At 42.0% G+C, this 20,702-nt stretch overlaps 1 protein-coding gene across 1 annotated transcript in view; it reads right to left on the bottom strand.

Annotated features, from left to right (window-relative positions):
• LOC149068900 (O-acyltransferase like protein-like) overlaps positions 1–19,253 on the bottom strand; it is a 68,761-nt gene extending 49,508 nt beyond the window's left edge. The window contains exons 1-6 of the mRNA XM_089250699.1: positions 18,371–19,253; positions 10,450–10,694; positions 10,241–10,355; positions 5,873–5,963; positions 4,527–4,618; positions 2,739–2,915 (exon numbers count right to left, since the gene is read on the bottom strand). Coding sequence (XP_089106825.1) covers positions 2,739–2,915; positions 4,527–4,618; positions 5,873–5,963; positions 10,241–10,355; positions 10,450–10,694; positions 18,371–19,196 — 1,546 coding nt within the window. The 5' untranslated portion in view covers positions 19,197–19,253. The remainder of the gene's footprint in view (positions 1–2,738; positions 2,916–4,526; positions 4,619–5,872; positions 5,964–10,240; positions 10,356–10,449; positions 10,695–18,370) is intronic.
• Between the last annotated feature and the right edge of the window lie 1,449 nt (positions 19,254–20,702).

Raw genomic sequence — 20,702 nt, forward strand, 5'->3', positions numbered from 1 at the left:
TTATTGACCTTTTAAACAAGATGGCTAATGGTGAGGTCATGATTAATCAGCCTCCAAATTTTTGACAATTTCGGTCGCGTTGACGGAGGAAGCTCAGTGGGTATACCTCCTATATCAATGTTTATCAACCGCCGGGCCCCTGGCATCATTCATATTGGGCCGTTCCCCCCCCCCCTTTCCCCCGTCGATTTTCCGTTAGTAGTGTATTTGACCGGGCCTTCCACAAAAATAAATGAAACCGGGTCACGGGCTTCCAAAGGTTGAGAATCACTGTTCTATAGGCTTGGCACCCTTCCCTTTGCACTTGAGGCCTCCGTGCCGTGTCCTGTTGAGCCCTACGTTAAGAGGCACTGGTGCACAGTTAAGTTCCCCCAATAGGTTCTGATTACTCTCGGTGTTCTGCACATTTCTTATGCCATTTCTGATTGCTTTTCGAGTGCTCCTTGAATGGCCCGTCCCCATAGCTCCCCACGTCCTGGAGTGGGGCCCCTAGGCTGGAAACTTTTGCGGGTCCCCCGGTCAGACTTTTCACGAGCCCCCTTTTGTATTTAATTTATAGCGTGAAAAAGCAAAAAAAGAGCGCTGTCAGCCCCCCTCCCTTGTGGGGGGCCATGCCCGTCCCAGGGAGAGTACGCGGTTGGGTTCGGTGCATGAAAGGTCGGAGACCATAACTCCCTCAGAAGCAATGGTATAGGACAGTGGTTCTTAACCTTTGGAAGCCCACGGCCCGGTTGATGTCGTTTTTGTCAGTAGGGCCCGGCCACACACAACTAATATAAAATAAATGGTATAATTACTAATATAAAAATGAAACGGTGAATCACTAACGGCCCAGTTTGACTGATGTCAAGGCCCGCGCCTAGATCACAACAGATGAAGTAATTTTTCCTAATTTTTTGGTCCTTTCACCTGGGATTTGGCGCCCATACTAGAGGACAGAAATGATTTTCCTGATTTTTTTGTCCGCCTTTCATCTCGGCTTTGCCCCCCCCCCCTCCTAGAGCATTACCGCACGCAACCGAATGGGTTGTGGTTCCTGATTGCCGCCTGTTCCTCCAGCCGTATTCTAAACGTAAGAACGAAGATTAGGTGCCCACAAGCACGACTCTTCCGAGCCATTACCGTCATCCCCTTACTTCTCAGGCAAATAAGAAAGACAAATATTTTTTGAATTATACTCGAAATCACGCTAATTTATAGGCCTAAGTTATGCAACAATAATTCTCGATTAGGGCCGCCAATCCTCCCTCCCATGTGATTTCCCTCAGGGAACATATTTTTCAAGACTTCTAAATTCATATTAAATGGAGCCGAAATGGCAGCTGCCGTCACGCACGCGATCTACCAAAGAAAGGGCCCATTTTATACAAAAAAAGAAAAATCAGCCGAGGTATTTCAGTGCCGGGCATAACTAGCGTATCGGGCTAGCGTATCTAAAGAGCCGAGGCCTATGTGGAATCGCGCGTGCCTTCAAATAGCATCTCGAACGAGGTGAACAGTCTCTAGTTATGGCGTGTGTCTTTGGTGCCCCCCTGATCACGGTGGTTACCCTGGTTTCCATACTGACGGAACTTTCAGTTTTCGGGTGAAATAATGAGTTCAGGGCCCCCCCCCCACCTCCTCCCCCCCACCTCCTCCCCCACCTCCTCTTGATCGTTGTCTGCCATCATTATGTTATCAAAAATACCAATTCATCTCAGATTCGACACCTATGGGTCGTCCCTGTAGATGGCCTGGAGACGAGTCACCATAGGATAACCATTGATGTCTTAATGAGTTGGGGCCCCAGTTACAACAACGAATCAAGGCTTTCGATAATTCTGAAATTATTTCTTTTATAAATTTTTGATTTTCATCAATTTTACATTATATTTTTGATTATTTCGGGATTTGAAATGAGATTCTCTGAAATTATTTCGTTCATATAAATTCTGAAATTTCAATCATTTAGAAATTATTAAAATTTCTTTTTGATTTTCATTAATTCTGAAATTATTTCAAAAATTCCGAAATTATTTTTTTTATTAATTCTGAAATTATTTTTTTTATTAATTCTGAAATTATTTTTTTTATTAATTCTCAGATTATTTTTTTTATTAATTCTCAGATTATTTCTTTCACTAATTCCCAGATTATTTCATTAATTCTCAGATTATTTCAAAAATTCTGAAATTATTTTTTTCATTAATTCTGAAATTATTTAAAAATTCTGAAAATATATTTCATTAATTCTGAGCTTATGTCATTAGTTCTGAAAATATTTCTTTCATTAGTTCTGAAAATATTTCTTTCATTAGTTCTGAAATTTCATTAATTCTGTTCTGAAATTTCATTAATTCTGTTCTGAAATTTCATTAATTCTGTTCTGAAATTATTTCCCTCATTAATTTTGAAATTATTTCTTTCATCAATTCTAAAATTTCAATAATTCGGAAAATATTTATTTTTTTAATTTTGGATTTTCAATAATTTTTGCATATATTTCTTTCATTAATTCTGGAATTATTTCTCTCATTAATTTGTAATCTGCACTATGGTTTCGGTGTTTTTTGGTTAAGTGTACTCTCAGTTTTATAGGAATTTTTTTTGGGCTCCATGCAATAAGTAAATATTCTTTGTTTTGGTGCCACAAAATATATATAACATCGTGGGACTCAAAACCCCAAAAATTTTACTCTCCGGGCTCCTTCGAGACGACCTAAAGGGGTAACCAATTTCGAAACATTGCATACAGGTACCTAGGCCTTGCCTATGTCCGAAACCGTAAGTGTGAGCGAGCACGATCCACACCAGACTCAGGCAACGGATGCCGTTGACGGCACCCAGAGTCGAACTCTTGCCCCTCGCCTTGGACATCATGAGCTGGCGGAAGTTTGCAGCCACCGAGAATGCTGTCACGGTAAGCCATAAACGACCTGCAATGAAAACAACTCATTAAAAATACTCATTTTAACCTCTGCTTACTTATTACAGCCCGTCTCAAAAGTCTAGATAATAATGCACTTTTCTTAAAATAACAAGGAAAAAATACGGCGAGTGAAATTGGCACCCTTTTAATGGATAATAAATACCTGAAGCATTTCTACATTTATAGAAAAAAATTTCTACGTACGGAATATTTAAGTATCGAAAATACAGAAAATGGCTGAAAATACAGAAAATTCAGATTTACAAAAATTACAGGGCTTTTCATTTGCTTTTTCTAATAACCTCAAACACATGGATCTAATTAAATTCTGTAGGGTTTCGACATCAAAATTGTACCCACGATGCCTCGATAGACCTCTTCAAGTCATCAACAGTCGCGAATAATGTATTTGATTTGCAAACTCATTTATCTTCCATACATTCCTAATAGGATTCAAGTCAGGACTCATCGATAGCCGGCCTAAAACCGATACATTTTCGGGATTAAAGAGGTTTCTTTGTGGCGGCAGATCTTTGAATAGACACGTTATAATGTTGAAATGTCAAGTTTGGTCCTACCTAAATCTTCTCCAATCAGTGGCAAGTTGTTCTCGAGGAATCATCAGAGTTTTGACGACCGATTTCAAAAGTTAAGGAAGCCTGACCATTAGAAGCAAATGCTGCCTATACCGTTATCGAAGCCCCAAATTACTGTCAGCTGAAAACGCCCGTCTGGAAGATGTGAATTCCGTTTCTTTTCTGCACCCACTGAATATGACACCAATCTATGTAATGTCTCCGTAATACGTTTGATTTCGTACCCATTTTCAGTCTCTCTTCTCAACCTCTCTTTGGTGCTTCCTTGTGAGACAGGCGCTCTTTATGAACCAAATACAAGCTTCTATGATCTGTCTGTGAACTGTATCTGTTGAAATTTTCACACGCTCCAGGATCTTTCATAATTCTAGGCAGTCATTTTTTGCGTTTAAGCCAATCTTCCAACGTCGCAAAACCTGGTTGTGGTAGGCAACGCACAGTGCAAGTTTATGCGTAAACTTGTACTGGGCGTTGCCTACCACAACCAGGTTTTGGGACACACGTTGGGTCAATACACGCCAGACACTTCACTTCGACCTGCTCTAAAGCAATAGCAACAGCCTTTTTGCGAAGTTCTCAAATGATATGATTTGATCGTACAAAATATGCGACGACTTCGGTAATTGTTTTTGTTTTTAAAATGAAAACCAATCCGATAGCTTTCCACTTTTATACTATCACGTCTCTGGTACGCCATACCATAGGGATGTAATATACTGGTAAACCTATAGGTTCATTTAAGTTGGAGGCCATGAGAGAAACAAAATTTCTGAAGAAGGGGACGATGAACTGAAAAGTTTGGGAAAGTATGGTCTAAACTTTTGAGACAGACTGTATGTTTATTTTTGTTCAAAGTTCAACATGACACACATTGTTTTATAAATTTTTCGTTAGTGCGGTTCAATTTTTCCAGCATTATCGTACATTCTGTAATCATTTTGGAGACGTAATTAGTCTACGCCAAATCAGTCTAAGTTTGATGCAGTTAAAGGCTAACGATTAAAGACTGTGTCGATACTCACTGATGTCATCAGGTTTCGAAGCGGTGCGTGTGAAGTAGATATCCAATATGGTTCCCGTGATCATCAGTATCAATATCATCAGGGTGATGACACTGAAAAACAAATTAAAATGCGTCACTTGGCGGCTCTTGGCGCTTATTAAATCGGTGGTTCTCAAACTCTTTTAACATCAACTCTCTAAGTAGCGATCATTTACTTTCGTTTTCCTTGCGCTGGGGATCATTTACACTTGTGTGCGAAAATTAGGGACGAAGATGAAAAATTGAGGTCGACTATCCTTTACTGATGAAAGCAGATTTAGTCTGACCAGCTATTCTGGACGCATACACATCTGGAGAGAGCGGGGAACACGCAAATAACCCCTTCAACATCATCGAAAAGGACCGGTGTGGAGGTGGCGGAGTTCTCGTTTGGGGAGGTATCATGCTTGGTACCCGTACATCTTCCAAGGTGCTTCAGTGACTGGTGTCCGCTATTGAACCGAGGCTCTCCTGTCTTAAGTGCATCTTTTTAGAGGTCTATGGGTCCTCATTTCCTGTTCATGGACGACAACGCTACACCTCATCGTACAGTAGCTGTCGCAGAGTGAAGATACCCAACGCATCGATTGGCCGGCAAAGTCCCCGGATCTAAATCCAATCGAACATGTGTAGAACACTCTAGGGCAGTGATTTCCAAAGTTGACGTTAACGCCCCCGGGGGGCGATGGAATGTTCCGGGGGGGGGGGGGTGGTAGAAGCTACGCGTATAGCAATTTATCAACACATCTTCCTTGTGCCATTGGCGTTTACTTGTGACGCTCTCGCTCAAACAATAATTGACTAGTAGTTCACTCGACCCGGTTGTTACTTACAAGCGACCTTCTTACCCCGGTATTCGTTTACCCACGGCTTCTTTGACCAGGTGGTCGGGTTTCCGAGACACTTTTGTCCCAGTGTCTATTTACCCGGGGCCTTCTTGCCCTCGTTGGGGTAAGAGGTAGGAGCAAGATAGGTAAGAGGTAGAGGTAAGATACCCTTGCTCTCAATATAATACCCATGGCTCCACTACTCTCGCAATAATTTACTTGTAGTTCACTAGACTTGGTGGTCACTCACACAAGTGGCTTCCTTACACCCACTGCTTCCTTACCCAGGTGGTCGTTTATTCGTGGCACTTTTGTCCCACAGTGTCCACTTACCCGTGGTGCTCTTTTTGTAATGCTCTTTTGGCACACTTTAAGTGCAAAAGAGTGCACACAGTGCTCTTTTGGCACACTTTAAGAACCACTGGGTTATCGTGCATGGCATGCAACTTTCCACGAGGATCATGATCACTAACGACTAAAAAAAAAAGTAAAAACTTACAGGACTATGATCTGTTTCCACGTCAGGCGGAATGAAGTCTTCACCTCGCAGTTCCTCACCGTTACTTCAACGGGTAACCTTCTGTTCACCGCTGCAACGGGGGTCACAAATACAAGGAAAAGGGTTTTAATAGCTGTTTCATATCGCATGTGATTATACTGTATCAGAAACCATGAGTGTTAATAAATAATAATAATTAAAAAGAGAAATTTTCGATGAAGGTCATTTGGCATGAAAAAAAAAAAGTAAATGGGGGGTTGATGGCGCAGACATGTGTGGAAGATGGCCTGATGCTAATGATGCAGAACGATATTGATGATGGGAATATGTTAATGAGCTTGTAAGAGTTGAACTGCGAGGCCACACATTTGGGTCTCTATGATCGGTGCAGCCTGGACCTATAGGCGAGGCGCGGCTCATATGCATGCAAGGTACAACGCGGGAGACTCAGACTGAGGATTCCCCGGACGGGAGTGGCTCATACCAGTGTGTCTGGTGTCGTTGTGGAGGGCCGTTTAACAAGATTAAAGAGAGGATCTTCGTCCGTTTCAGATTCATTACGATGTCCAAGTTCGTCACGAAGAACGGTCCTCTCAGATGGCTGCCGAGTGATGATGTCCTCTAGCGGTAAGTGTCTCGTGGAATATGTCACGCTTGTTTTAGAAATGCATGTACAAACTTCCAGGAGAAATAAGGTGCTCGAAGACGAAGCGCGAAATCCTTTAAGGACTCCGGCAGTGCGAGGCGTGTGGGTATACGGGGCGCCGCTATGTAGGGGTGCTAAATCCGAGGTGAAAGGGTGAAAAAAAATTTCTACCGTAAACATTAGGGAAAATGATTAATGATTTCTGTTCGGTGTAGGCGGAAAATCCGAAGTGAAAGGGCAAAAAAAAGTGATTTTTAAGGAATTTTCGGGTTAATCTGGAGGTCGCGGGGTAGCCGGGGAGGGGGGGTTGTCATAAATAGGAAATGGGTTCCACACGGGTAGAGATTTTGTCTTGAGCCGCCCCTGGATGCCAGCCAGCGAACGACGACGGACTTTGCAACTCCTATCCTCACTTTCTAGATGGGGATTTATTAGTGTCAAGTTGGAGTGGCAATGAGTGAAGTCCCTCAAGGGCACAGTACGGAAACGGATTTATGGTCTTGACTTGTGTGAGCTCAAATTTTGACGCCCTTTATCCATTCTAGCGAAATTTTTTTCACCAGCCATTCCTCGAGAATGGCCGCCCTAAGCTATAACCGGCTAAGCTCCCCATTCCGCCCTCCGTAAACATTCCCCTGTTTTTAAGTCAATCTTTCGGTCACTTACGTGCTTTCACATTCTCTAGGTGAATCTTTTCGTCCCTAGCTCAATGCTACTTTGTTTTGCTCACTTCGATAGGTGTGTGTGCTGCCACCTATCGAATAAAAACAAAACTATTTGCTATAATTCTTGAATTAAAACTGTTTGTTAGTTTTAAACTGTGTAACTGTGTGCAGCATAAAAAAAATAAAACACGGTATGATATCATTTTTTTGTAAAATTTTCCTGATATGCATTTTTGGTGAAAATTTTATGCGCCATGACACCGGTTATTATGTTTTTATGTTTACTGTAAAATTATTTTGTGGCAAAAATATAGTAATCGGTATTATATGGAGCATAGCTATGCAAAAAGTATTACACCGTTTACTTTATATTTTGAAGTTTCACATTGCTATAAAACTAACAGCCAATTTTACTTGGAGAATTCATAACAGATAGATTTAGTTTTATTCGATAGGTGGCAGCAGGGTCCCAGTGCAAAGTTTCTGTATTTCAATCAATATTTAAGCTAGGTTTTTCTAGGATTAGGTTTTTGCTCCGCGTGTGAACCGATCTGGACCATTTCGCGTTGGCAGAAACGGGTTACATAATCACGATACGCGTTTGTGTTTGCCTGGCTTGGGGCATCAGCTCATGGCCGCTATGTAGTATATGGCTCTGGCATAAACTATTCTGTCGTTTGCATGCTCCGGTTTGAAGGGAGGAGAAAGAAAACAACAAAAGAATGAAGAGATCGGCGAAACACGCGGCGCACGACGCGTTTGACTCCTCTAGAAGCAGTTGGCAATCACGTCAGACATAAGCGCTGGTGTGAGGCTTGCTGCGCTCTGTCGTGCCGCTTTTTTCCTATTGATGAGTGGATGGCGGGTCGCGCTGGGCGATTCACGTTGCACGCGGTACAGAAAACTCGGCTTTACGCGCATTTCTCTTCTATACAAAAATGTTAGAACGGGAAGGTGAAAAGAATTTGAATGAGCTGCGGTTACCGGGTCCAGAATAAGATTTCTGCCAGTATCCCGACGGGCCTCGTCTTCCAAACCGGTAAAAAAAAATGTGAGCAATCAAGCGCGGCTCGAGGCACCGGTATCACGTGGGTGCTGCAATTACCCGTAACCCCCTTCTATCTACAGCTATTACGATCGTCATCATTTCCATGACGGGAAACTAGTGTTAATGCGACGCGTCACGTAACGTATTCGGTCCGATTCCCACACTGATGATGATGGTGGTGGCGATCGTTTCGGGCTCTTCCCGGAGACAAGGTCAGTGGCTGTTCATTGGCCTTCATAAAGGACGTAACGATGGCAGTGATCCGAATTCACACAGTACCAGTAACTTACTTTGGTACGCGCATTTTCTCGATTCAATCTCGTCTCGAGAATGACATGCTTAAAGGTCTCTTTGACGGAACACATTCGATATACGAACGTACGGTGTACGGTGTATACGAATGTATCGTACTAGAGCATGTGCAAGCATGCTAATGACCAAAAGAGTGATCTAGAGCACTGTTTCTCAACCGCCGGGCCGCGGCCCGGTGTACATACGCATACGCTATGTACGGTGGGTGGCCAAATTAACATTTGTTTTGGGTGGCCAATTAACATGAGATACGAGTAATATCATACTGTACAAATAGCATTTGATACAAGCATTTCATACAGTTAGGTAAGTAGCTGTTCAACTGAGTTGAACAGAAGCGCATTTTCTCCCCGAGGGCTACACGAATTTAGTCGCCCTTTTCCATTCTAGTCTAATTTTCTTGACTTTTCTTTCTTCGAATTCACCACCGGTACTATAACCCGCTTAGTCTCCCTTCCCCATTCTTGCACGTGCACCCGTGATCTCTAAGTCATTCTTTTAGTCACTCCAATACTCACACACTCTCGAAGTCACTGTTTTGATCATTCTTGCTTCACACTGTTTTGGTCGTCCACTGACATGGTTCTTTGCTTTATAGTCCACTCTTTTTGATCATTTACACGTTTGCACATGCACGCTTTTTAGTCATTCACAAGCTTTCACAATCTCCAGGTCACTCTTTTATTCATTAACATGCTCGCATATGCTCTAGATCACTCACTGACCCTTTCCCTCGCTGTCTAGGTCACTCTTTTGATTGTTAACATTATTGCACACACTCTAGGGCGCTCACTGACCGGGAAAGTCACTCTTTTGGTCACTCACTGACGTAGTCACTTGCTGTCTGGGCAGAGGCTGATTTATTGAGGATTATACAAATTTTGCCGTTCTTCACCCAATCCATTGATTTTCTAGACCACTCATTCCTCAATTTTGCCACCCTGATAACCTCCCCCCCCCCCCCCATCCCGTAAATACTCTACTAGAATTGGGGCGTTTACCAGTTTTGACATACTTTTACTTCCGTTACCAAAAATAAAAATGATTTTTTTTTTGATCAGGCGTTTTCATTTTGGATAGCTTCTTGCGACTCCCCAAAGTTCACGCTCTGGGAACCACTGCAATTCAGTATTACATTATATGTAAGGACATCACTGAACTGGAACTCCTACTGTCACCTATTGAACAAAAAACACAACTGTTGTGATTCTTCGATCGAAATTGATTGAACGGGTTTTGATTAGTATGATATTGACAAATATTTTATGAGTAATAATATTAGTTAAATTGTCAAGTTTGCTTCAAAATTGTAACAGTCGTTGTTTATATGAGGTAAACTAACGTTAGTAAAATGCGCAGATTGTAGTCGTCCTAGGCTTTTTTTGTAATTGTAATCAAAAGGGATATAGATAAGAATTGAACTTCGTTTTACGCACGTTGCTAACGTTAGTTTGCCGTACAAAAACAACAACTGTTAAAATTTTGAAGCAAACTTAACAATTTAACTAATGTTATTGCTCGAAAATTATCTATTAATATAATACTATATTGATTTTTTTCTATGCTGCACATGGGCTATTTTCCGGAATGAACGGTGAAGAAAATCAGACTAGAATGAGGAAAAGGACAGCAAAAGTTCTACAGCCCATAGGCGGCCTAAGCCTGTCTAGTACACAATATACGTATGAAATCCATACCTAGTACAGCTAGGTTCCGGATATCCTCTTCGGAGCACAACGACGGTGTACAGACACCTATGCGCAGCACCATTATGTGAAACAGGGCTGAATTGTGCGATAGATCACTCAGTACCTGAAACAGAGATTTACAAATCAATATTCGAGTTACATACATTACGGTACGCATGTCGGAAAAAAAAAGGGGGGGGGATTCAAAAATAACTTACAGAGTCCTCTGAAGTATTTCCGAAGTCGAGCACCTTGGTATGCAGGGTGTCTTTACCTTCGAGCGCCGGCAGCAACGGTTTCAGTTCCAGGGTGCAGTACTGTCCCTTCAGGTGGCGGTCGCCACCGGACGAGGCCGGACCCCTTCTCATCTTGTGCGCGATGTCCAGGCACTGGTCATAATCACCGAGGTCCGTGAAAGTCCCCTCGAGGCTGCCCGATGGTAGGCTGCCGCTGGCGTCCACCACTGTCAACAAATAAGAGAAAAATGTTTAGGTGAAGTTAGATTAGACGTTATTAACCAGGGGTTCCACGGACCCATTGGGGGTTCTTGGGAAGCCTTTAAGGGGGGGGGTCCGTGAGTTTCGATTCATTTTTATGTACTGAATATTATTCTGAAAATTTTCCGGCTTAGGGGACAGAACGGGGATCCATGTTCTGGACTGGTGACGAAAGTGGTCCGTGTCCTCCATTTTATCGGTCCAATGGGTTCGTGGCCTTCCCATTTTATCTAAAAGGGTTGGGACCTTCATTTTTATCAGTACCAAGGGTTCCTCTAACCTCCTTTATTTTATCTTCAAGAGGTCTGCCCTTCATGTTATTGGTGTAACGGTTCCGGGGCCTTCATTGTGTCAGCACAAGGAGTCTATGTCATTCATTTTATCGCGCAAAGGACTCGTGGCCTTCATTTTCTGGGTAAAATAGGCCCGTGTTCTTTTTTACGGGGGCTGTGTTCCTCATTTTATTGCTACAAAAGCTCCGCAGCCTTCATTTGATCGGTGTAAGGAGATTGGTGCCTTCATTTTATCTACAAGGACTTTTGGTCTGAATTTCATCTACAAGGGGTGTGGCGGGGTCCCTTCATTTCATCGGTGCAAGGGGCCAACGTTCTTCATTTGATCTGTGCAATAGGGTCCTTAGCTTTCATTTGATCTGTGCAATAGGGTCCTTAGCTTTCATTTTATCAAGAAAAGGTTCGCGTCCTCCATTTTATCGGTACAAGGGGTTAGTGTTCTTCATTTGATCTGCGCAACAGGGTCCATGGCCTTCATTTATCTTCAAGAGGTTCGTGCCCTCCATTTTACCGGTACAACGGGTTCGTGGTCTTCATTTTAACTGCAAAAGCGATCAGTATGTTCATTTTATCGGCACAAGGGATCAGTGCCCTCCATTTTATCGATAAAACGGGTTCGTGGCCCCATCATTTTATTTGCAATTAAAGGGGACAAGTTTAATGGGATTTGCGGACTTCATTTTATCTGTATAACTTGTCCGCGGCCTTCATTTAATCAGCACAAGGGGGTTTTCGTTTATTTTATCGTTCAAGAGCCCGCGGCCTGCGTTTTCTTGGTAGTATGGGTCCGTATCGTCCATTTCATGTACAAAGAGATTTGGGGCCTTCATCTTATCGGTGCAATGAGGTTTAGGGCTTCGTTATATCGGTACAAGGAGCCCATGTCCCACATTTTATCAGCACACAAAGGTTCCTTGGCCTTCATTTTATTAGTATAAGGAGTCCATGGAACACGAAAGGTTAAGAACCCCTGGATTAGATGATCGACAAGGCTGAATCTCAAATCGGCAATGGCTGAAAAGGATTTTTTTTTTTTTTATCCTTTGTCCAATCAAAGGGGGAATTCATCGTATTTCGGACATCACTAGAGAAATTTTGGTCATCGCTATTCTTGGGGGAAAATTTTCCGCAAGACCTCAAAAAAAGACCTGTTTCTTGACCTCAACATGTTTTCTTGTATTTGGAAATTTTTTTCCTTAGAAGCTGGTACTGGGTGCTTGCTGTCACTAGCAGAATCCATCATCATGGTATGACGCGGTGGTGGTGGTGGTAATGTGATTCATTTATTAAAAAATCATCCCACATTTTTTTTGTCGTGTTCCCAATTCCGTAAACGAGGGCTCATTTCTGGTCTTGCAGCAATATCAGATGACCAGAGCACTAGGCAATAATGACCACAAGTTCCGAAGTCCCCACCCTCCCGCTTTGTAGTTTTAAATTAAAATACAGTCGATTCTTAAATGTAGTTGCGGTCAACACACACACACACAAATCCAGTCCATAGTTTAATCTCATGTTTCGGTGGCTGCAGCGTAAAAGTATTTGCTTTTGCGTACTAATTGGTGCTGCCACCTGCTTTCCGAAGTAACGGATTATGAGTGAATGGAATTTTTGGATCATCATGCGTCAGGCAAATCCTTCTGTGTGTGTTGCGAGTTTTTCCACTCCTACATGCTTCGAATGCATCTTAGAAGTATGTAAGAAGCTTGCGTCCTGCGCTTGTTGCGCAGTTAGCGTGCGTTGCATACACTTAAAAATGTGCAAGAAACATGCATTGTACTCTCCTAGAAATGCATAGAAAGCACGAGTTGCGTATCCATGAGATTGCGTAAGAAACTTGTGTTGCGTATCCATGAGATTGCGTAAGAAACTTGTGTTGCGAAACTGCTAGGAAATGCATAGGAATTAAATGCTCCCTAGAAATGCGTAGGAAGTTGCGTTGCTTACTCTCTAAGAAAAGCGTAGGAATCACGCGCTGCGTACTCCTAGAAATGTGTAGGAATCGTGCTTTTCATGCACCTAGAAATGCATTAGAAGCGTACGTCATAACCGCAAGGAAATGCGTGGAGTATAAGTGTAAATATAAGTGTATCCGTGTATACGCCTAATAATGGGAAAAAAACAAAAACCCTAGCTCTCTTTGTTACAGCCACAGCAACAAAATTTCGAAAAATTCAAACAGCAACACTCAAGTTTATGCGTTGCTAAGTGATCAGCGTAGTGAAAAAACATGAATGGCGTTGAAACGGTACCTGTCGCTCCGTAAGCGCCAGCGCAGGACACAAACAATGATCTTACCAACGGGTTAGTGCTCTAACCCTTCGGTGCAGAACTTCTGGCGGCAATAAAGTGATATTGGTTATAAATTGGCTGTTTCCCATGTGTTTCTTTGCCAACGTCTAGCGCCGGCGTTTATCATGCTCCGGGTACCGTTCGAACGCTATTCAGGGTTATCACTGCTTCGACCGTTTTTTGCAATGCATAAAAAGAGAAAATTAGTACATAACTAGAGAAGAGTGGCAAAATTTTATTCTATGAATCCGCCTCTTTGTGCCCAGAGAGAGCGTGTGCAAGGATGTGAATGACAAAGAGAATGAAATAGCCTATAGCTCGTGCGAGAATGTCAATGAACAAATGAGTGACGCAAAGCGTGTGCAAGCAAGTATGTGAATGACTGTAAGCAGGGCCGCAACTAGATGCTTGGTCAGCCGGGGCAAGCACGCATTTTGGCGCTCCCTCATAATGCCGAAGGGGAGGTTAAAAAGTGAAATTTGCCGCCTCCTCTAGTCCGGTGCCCGGGGCACCAGTTCCGCCGGCACCCCCCCCCCCCTAGTTGCGGCCCTGACTGTAAGAGTGACTTCTTGAGCTTGGGCAAGCATGTAAATGGCTGAAAGAAGATTGACGCAAAGCATGTGCAAGCAAGTGAATGGCTGAAAGAGTGACATAGAGTGTGTACAACTATGTAAGTGACCAAAACAATGTGTGCCAAAAGAGTGACCTAGACAGTGTGTGATCATGAGAATAACCTAGATAGTGTGTGAGCAAGAGAGTGACCTAGAGGGTACGCAAGCATGTCAGGGTCCAAAAGAGTACGCAAACATTTTGGAATCCAAAAGAGTATCCGAGCATTTTAGGGTCCAAAGAGTACGCAAGCATGTTAGGATCCCAAAGAGTATGGGAGCATGTTAAGGTCCAAAAGAGTTCGCAAGCATGTTGTGGTCCCAAACAGTACGCGAGCATTTTAGGGTCCAAAAGAGTACGCAAGCATGTTAAGGGTCCAATAGAGTACGCGAGCATGTTAGGTCCAAAGAGTACGTGAGCATGTTAGGGCCCAAAAGAATACGCAAGCATGTTAGGGTTCCAAAAGAGTACGCGAGCATGTTAGGGGGGGGTCCCAAAGAGTACGCGAGCATTTTAGGGTCCAAAAGAGTACGCAAGCATGTGAGTGACCAAAATAATGACTTGGAGACACAGGAATATTTACAGGCAGGGGTCAAGTGGGGGGGGGGGGGGGGTCATAACACAGGGCTGCGAATCCGAGGAAAAAGCGATCATGAAAATTAGACTAGAATGAGAGAAAAGGCGACAAAAAAATTCGCGTATCCCACAGACAGCCAAACCATAAATCCACCTCTGCAAATGCCGAAAAAAGCTATTTTATGACCACCTTGTATTTAGGATGCTCCCCACCCCCCTACCCTACTATTTTTCTCAGAGAAAGCCCTAAATTCCATCGAGCTATATAAAACCTCCAAAAATAAAAAGAACTGCAAACAAAAGATCTGCTATCTAATAAAAAAAACCCTCCACATACAGTGCCCAGTAAAAAACCACTCCTCGATAAGGAAAAATTCCACCACAAAAAGACCGGTCAAGTCATCAGGGGGGGGGGGGGGGAGGAGACCAAAAAGTTTCAGCTCAGCCTGAAACGATGATATAATTTTCCAAAAAAGTTGCCGTTTTTTTTTGCAATTAGACCGCAGCAGAGAAGTTCGCAACGAGTAAAAGTCTCGACTCACGTGTTCGGCCCCGAGAGGAAAAGGCCCTTTTCCACGAGAGGCCTATTTTCTTTCCTTTTCAAGAGCAAACGGATCACTGACCCGATTGTCGTGAGCCGGATGTTCCGTTTCATATTATAGATGCGGTCCATTCGTACGTTATTAAAAAAACAACAACACCATAATCATGATAGTGATGGTAATATAATCACGATAATATTTTCCTGACCCATTTTTTTTTTTCTCTCTCCTTGTCGCGGAAAGTGAAATTAAGAATCCGACTTAAGATTCTTTGGTCGTGTTTACGATTTTTTTTTTACGATACTTTTTGCATTGATATAAATGGATAGAGTTGTGATCGATACGAGTGTTCTTCAAACTTTTCACAGCTGCGGACAGGCGGGAATGTGCGAAATAATTTGCGGACCGGCAGAATATAAATAAATGGGAGGAGTAATTTTTGAGCGCAGGCAAAACTAGGTCCCCCACAAGGGTGGGACTGACAGGGCTCCAGCCCGGGGGCCCGGAACTATTACCATCATTTTTTGTTTCTTGGTGCTATAAATCTATATATATATATATAAAATCCATTCTCTGTGTATGTGTGTATGTTCTCTATAAAAATCTACAATTTTAGATCGATTGTCGCCAAATTTTTCATATATACCAAATGGGACCCCAACTTGAACGACGGGCTACTTAAAAAGTTCGTCAGAGCTGGGAAAATGCCCGGAATTAGCAAATATCTGTAGGGCAACAATGGTCTTTGAACCTCAACAGCGACTTTTGGAATGTTTACTTTGGTTACCGTGGTTCTCAAACAATGCGTTTCAGACACGTACATTGCGTTTACAATGGTTTGTCACTTCTTTAATTCTGTCAGTATATATGTATTACAGTTTATTCCTTTATAATGGTTTGTTATATTTTCAATACTTTTAGTAATTGAAGAAAACCGGGCAGCGCTAGGTATTATGGCTAGCTACAGTATAAGGTCGGATTCACGTCTACAGACACTCACCGTGTCGTGTCAGACACTGCAAACATTCTTTAACATAGAAAGTATTCATATCTATCGTATTGTGGCTGCGCAGGCGCAGACAGACATTTTTATGTTAAAGAATGTTAGCCGTGTCTGACACGACATGGTGAGTGTCTGCAGACGTGAAATATACCCTTAAAGATCCCAGTGTATGGACCCTGCTCCAGGATGTTGTGGCCATGGGCAAAACATTAAGTAGAAGAAATAATTTGCCGACTGGCAAAAAATAGATAAATGGTAAAAATAAATCGAGGATCGACAAGAAATTAGTAAATTGGAAAAATAATACTAATGTAGAAAAACAATTCGCGGACCGGCAAACAAAAAATAAATGAATGAGAAAACAATTTGGGAATTAGCAGAAAATAAATAAATAGGGTAAATAATTTGTGGACAGGCGAAAAATAAATGGGAGCAATAATTTCCGGAACAAAAAAATTGATAAATGGGAATATAATTGTAAAATATAATCAGAGGACCAGCCCAAAATAAATATGCGAGAGAAATAATTTGAGCACCAGCAAAAATGAATAGGAAAAATAGTTCATGGACCAGCAAAATATATATAAAGGAAAGAAAGAATTTGAGCACCGGCAGAAAATTAAAAAGTAGAAATTTGCGGACACACAAAAACTAAATAAATAGGAAAAATAAGTACAGGAACGACACAAAATAAGTAAATTGGAGAAATGAATAAATGGGAGAAATATAACTAGCAGACCGGCGAAAAGTAAATAAATAGGAGAAATAATTTGCAGACAGGCATAAAATAAATAAATAGGAAAAATAATTTGCAGGCAAAAAATAAATGGGAGAGATAATTTGCAAGCCAAAGAAAAAATAAATAAATAGGAAAAATAATTTGCAGGCAAAAAATAAATAGGAGAGATAATTTGCAGGCAAAAAATAAATAGGAGAGATAATTGGCAGGAAAAAGAAAAATAAATAAATAGGAAAAATAATTTGCAAGCAAAAAATAAATAGGAGAGATAATTTGCAGGCAAAAAATAAATAGAAGAGATAATTTGCAGGCAAAAAATAAATAGGAGATAATTTGCAGGCAAAAAATAAATAGGAGAGATAATTTGCAGGCAAAAAATAAATAGGAGAGATAATTGGCAGGAAAAAGAAAAATAAATAAATAGGAAAAATAATTTGCAAGCAAAAAATAAATAGGAGAGATAATTTGCAGGCAAAAAATAAATAGAAGAGATAATTTGCAGGCAAAAAATAAATAGGAGATAATTTGCAGGCAAAAAATAAATAGAAGAGATAATTTGCAGGCAAAAAATAAATAGGAGAGATAATTTGCAGACTAACAAAAAAAAAATATATAAATGGGAAAAAATTAAGTTAAGGGCGACAGACCCGCGCGTAGCCAGAAATTTCGTTTGGAGGGGGACCAAAGTGATTGAACAATAGATTTGGCCATCTTTTTCCCCTTTCTTCCGTTCATTTCCTCACAGGGGCCAAACCCCCAAGTCCTCCCCCTTGAGGACACACAAAATAAAAAAATTCGAGTAATAATGAATAAATGGGAGAAATATAATTAGCGGGGGCCGGTAAAAAATGAATAGATGAGAGCAATAATTTTTTTGAGCACCGCAAAAAAAGTAAAAAAATGGGGAAAAATGCACACACACAAGTTGAGGACCAACACAAAATAAGTAAGTCGGAGAAATATTTTGGGAACTGTGTGGCAAGAACGAATAATCGAGAGAAATAATTTGATCACGTGTAGCCCAAGGGCGGTAAAACTGTAAATCCGCATGAGCCTCTGTTTTCCCGGGGGGGGGGGGTATGATGCTGTCAAGACGGCCTGGGCAGGAATACATACATCTTCGACCTCCGGTCAATCCGGTAGGTCTTTTAAGTTGACCTCCTCCTAACGGGATCATGGCCCGCCGCATTGTCTCAATCATTTTAGCAGGTGGTCGTAGAAGAACTGGACCATGCTGGAAAATGTGCGTGTATATGTCGTGAACCTAACGTGTAAACATATATTTCTGTGTAATGCTTGTTATAGTGCTGCCAACTTTGCCATGTACATTTTGAACTATAAGTGAAGTGTAATGATTTGTACATAATTGAAAGGCCGATTGCTTGCGCTCTGTGGCGAGACTTTATAACGGCCCGCGTTCGCACCTCGAAGCTGGGAATCACAGAAAACCAACTTCAGCCGACCACCACTGTTTCGCCGGTGGGGTTCGAACTTGGTCCTCGCGTTGTAAGTTTACCGGAAAGTGCTGTTTCAATTTACACGGGTTTTACTGTATTATATTGAAATGGATAGGTAAATGGTAACTCACTTCTAACGGCCCAGCTCTTGAGGTTCCTCAACCCCGCGACGAGCTGCATCATGGCGAAGTTGCATTTGGACGAAACGTTGACGCGATTCCGGTACTCGAGGACCCTCGGAAGTATCTTCTTCAGGACCGAGTTCGTCTTCACTTTCCAAGCGCCTTCGAGCTCCATCCACCTCTTGACGATGTCCTCGGCAGACGAAAGAGCGTCGCCGTTGGCGTTACTCCCACGGCTGTCACTGGTATTTTCACTATCGCGGTCAGTCGATCCATTCTTATCCGAAGATCTCGGACCGAAAGCTGGTTCGGAATTCTGAGATGGATCTTCTCCTCGATTCTTGCTCCGGGCAGTTATTCCAGAATACAACGGTACGATTACGGAACTCTCGGAGTCACCGACGTCCTTTGAGTTACCCGGTTTGGTCGCGTCCACCACGAACAGTTCAATCGAAGATCCATTGCTCGTGGCAACGTCCTTCTTCGGAACTTGGACCTCCCCGATTTTGCGTGACCTGAAAAATTCACCGGGGAATCCCCGGATGGAAGAGGAGACAATCGGGAAAGGTGCTCCATTGTCATCTGTAGTACGTAACCTGGCGACGATGACCGATTCTTCGCCGTCTATTACCGGCGGGATAGTTACGCCAAGTGATACGTTATTGAGTCGAGGGGATGGTCTCAGGAATAGTCTGGATAGGTGCAGAATCTTCTTGTCGTTGTCCAGATGTCGTTGTTGTTGATGGGTGGCATTTGCGCGGGTCCCGTTGCCCCCAGGTTCCGAACCGAAAGAGCTTCCTGCTAGAACCAGTATCAGCAGGAAAACAACAGTCATCTTCACCGACGGGTGAAAAGGCGGACACTCACTCTCACTCGATCGCTATTAACCCAGCTTGTTTTGTCGTATATGAAGCGTGTGTGGTGTGTGCAGTGTTCCAGTCAGGTTTCTCAAATGTGGGCCACAAGAGCTCGGGGCACTTCCTACCCATCGCTTCCGATCGTCGTGTTTCCGTTGAACCAGAGAAAAACAAAAAAAAAATCGCCAAAGAGAAGAAAATAATAACTAATATATATTTGCCATGAAAATACCGTTTATTTAGAAAAGAATACCCCAAATCATCGTTCAGTTATTTTAAGTAGATTAGGAATTATATCCAGCTAATTATATATTCATCCAGTTATATTGATATCGTTTATTACTATTATTAGGAATGCCTGTATATATATGATACGTATCATATCTATGCGTGCATTTGGTCCTTCTTATCAATCTATTTTCAGTATTAAACGTATCTTATCGAGTTATTGCGAGAAATAATAACTAATTATTATGATTATGTTTTTAAGCACGCTATTTATTCTGGAACATCATTCACGTTCAGCTCTGTTCGGAAAAATGTTGCGGAGTTATCCTTAAAAGGAAAATCTCCCGTTTATTTGGATCATTTTTTAAGGGAGGACCCAAAGGAAGAATATTTTTTACTTGCAGCGTAACATATTGTTTGATAAAAGTTTGTTTTTTGGAGTTTTGTTATTTGGGAATACCCTGTTTTTCGGAACTGTAATTTATGGGAAGACTGTTGTTCGGAGCTGGAATGTTTTTGAAGATTCCGGTTTTTTTTCGGAGCAGCGTTGTTTGGGAAGACTCCGGTTTTTCAGAGCTGCAATATTTGGGATGACCCCGTTTTTTGGAGCAGCGTTGTTTGGGAATATCCTTTTTTTCCGGAGCAGCGTTATTTGGGAAGACCCTGTTTTTCGGAGCTGCAATGTTTGGGATGACCCCGTTTTTTGGAGCAGCAATGTTTGGGAAGACGCCGTTTTTTTGGAGCAGCATTGTGTAGGAAGACCCCCTGTTTTTCGGAACTGCAATGTTTGGGAAGACGCCGTTTTTTTTTTGGAGCAGCATTGTGTAGGAAGACCCCTGTTTTTCGGAGCTGCAATGTTTGGGGAGACTCAGTTTTTCGTAGCTGTACTGCTTGGGAAGGAGCTGCAATGTTTGTGAAGGCTACGTTTTATGAGCAGCAGTGTTTTGTGCAACATTTTGAGGGGAAAGGATTAAATTTTTCGTATCAGTATTCTTTAGAAAGATTCTGTTTTAAGAGTAGCATTTTCTAGAAATCCCTCTCTTAGAAGCAGTATTGTTAAAAATTTCCACATATATTGTAAATAGATGGCAGTACTAAAATTTACGCTTAACACTAGATTGTTTTAGACTGTTACACATGCAAAACTTCCGGCACAACTCATTCGGTAGTGAATCGCTCATGAGACGATAGATCGGAGTTATTCTCGGTTTGGAAGAAAGAAAGTATTTTTAAAAAGCATAGTTAAGGAGCAGCAA

Source organism: Pholcus phalangioides, unplaced genomic scaffold (assembly GCF_987345545.1).
Source record: "Pholcus phalangioides strain wild (caught in Gottingen) unplaced genomic scaffold, Ppha-v1.0 ptg000024l_1, whole genome shotgun sequence".
NCBI classification, from domain to species: Eukaryota; Metazoa; Arthropoda; class Arachnida; order Araneae; family Pholcidae; genus Pholcus; species Pholcus phalangioides.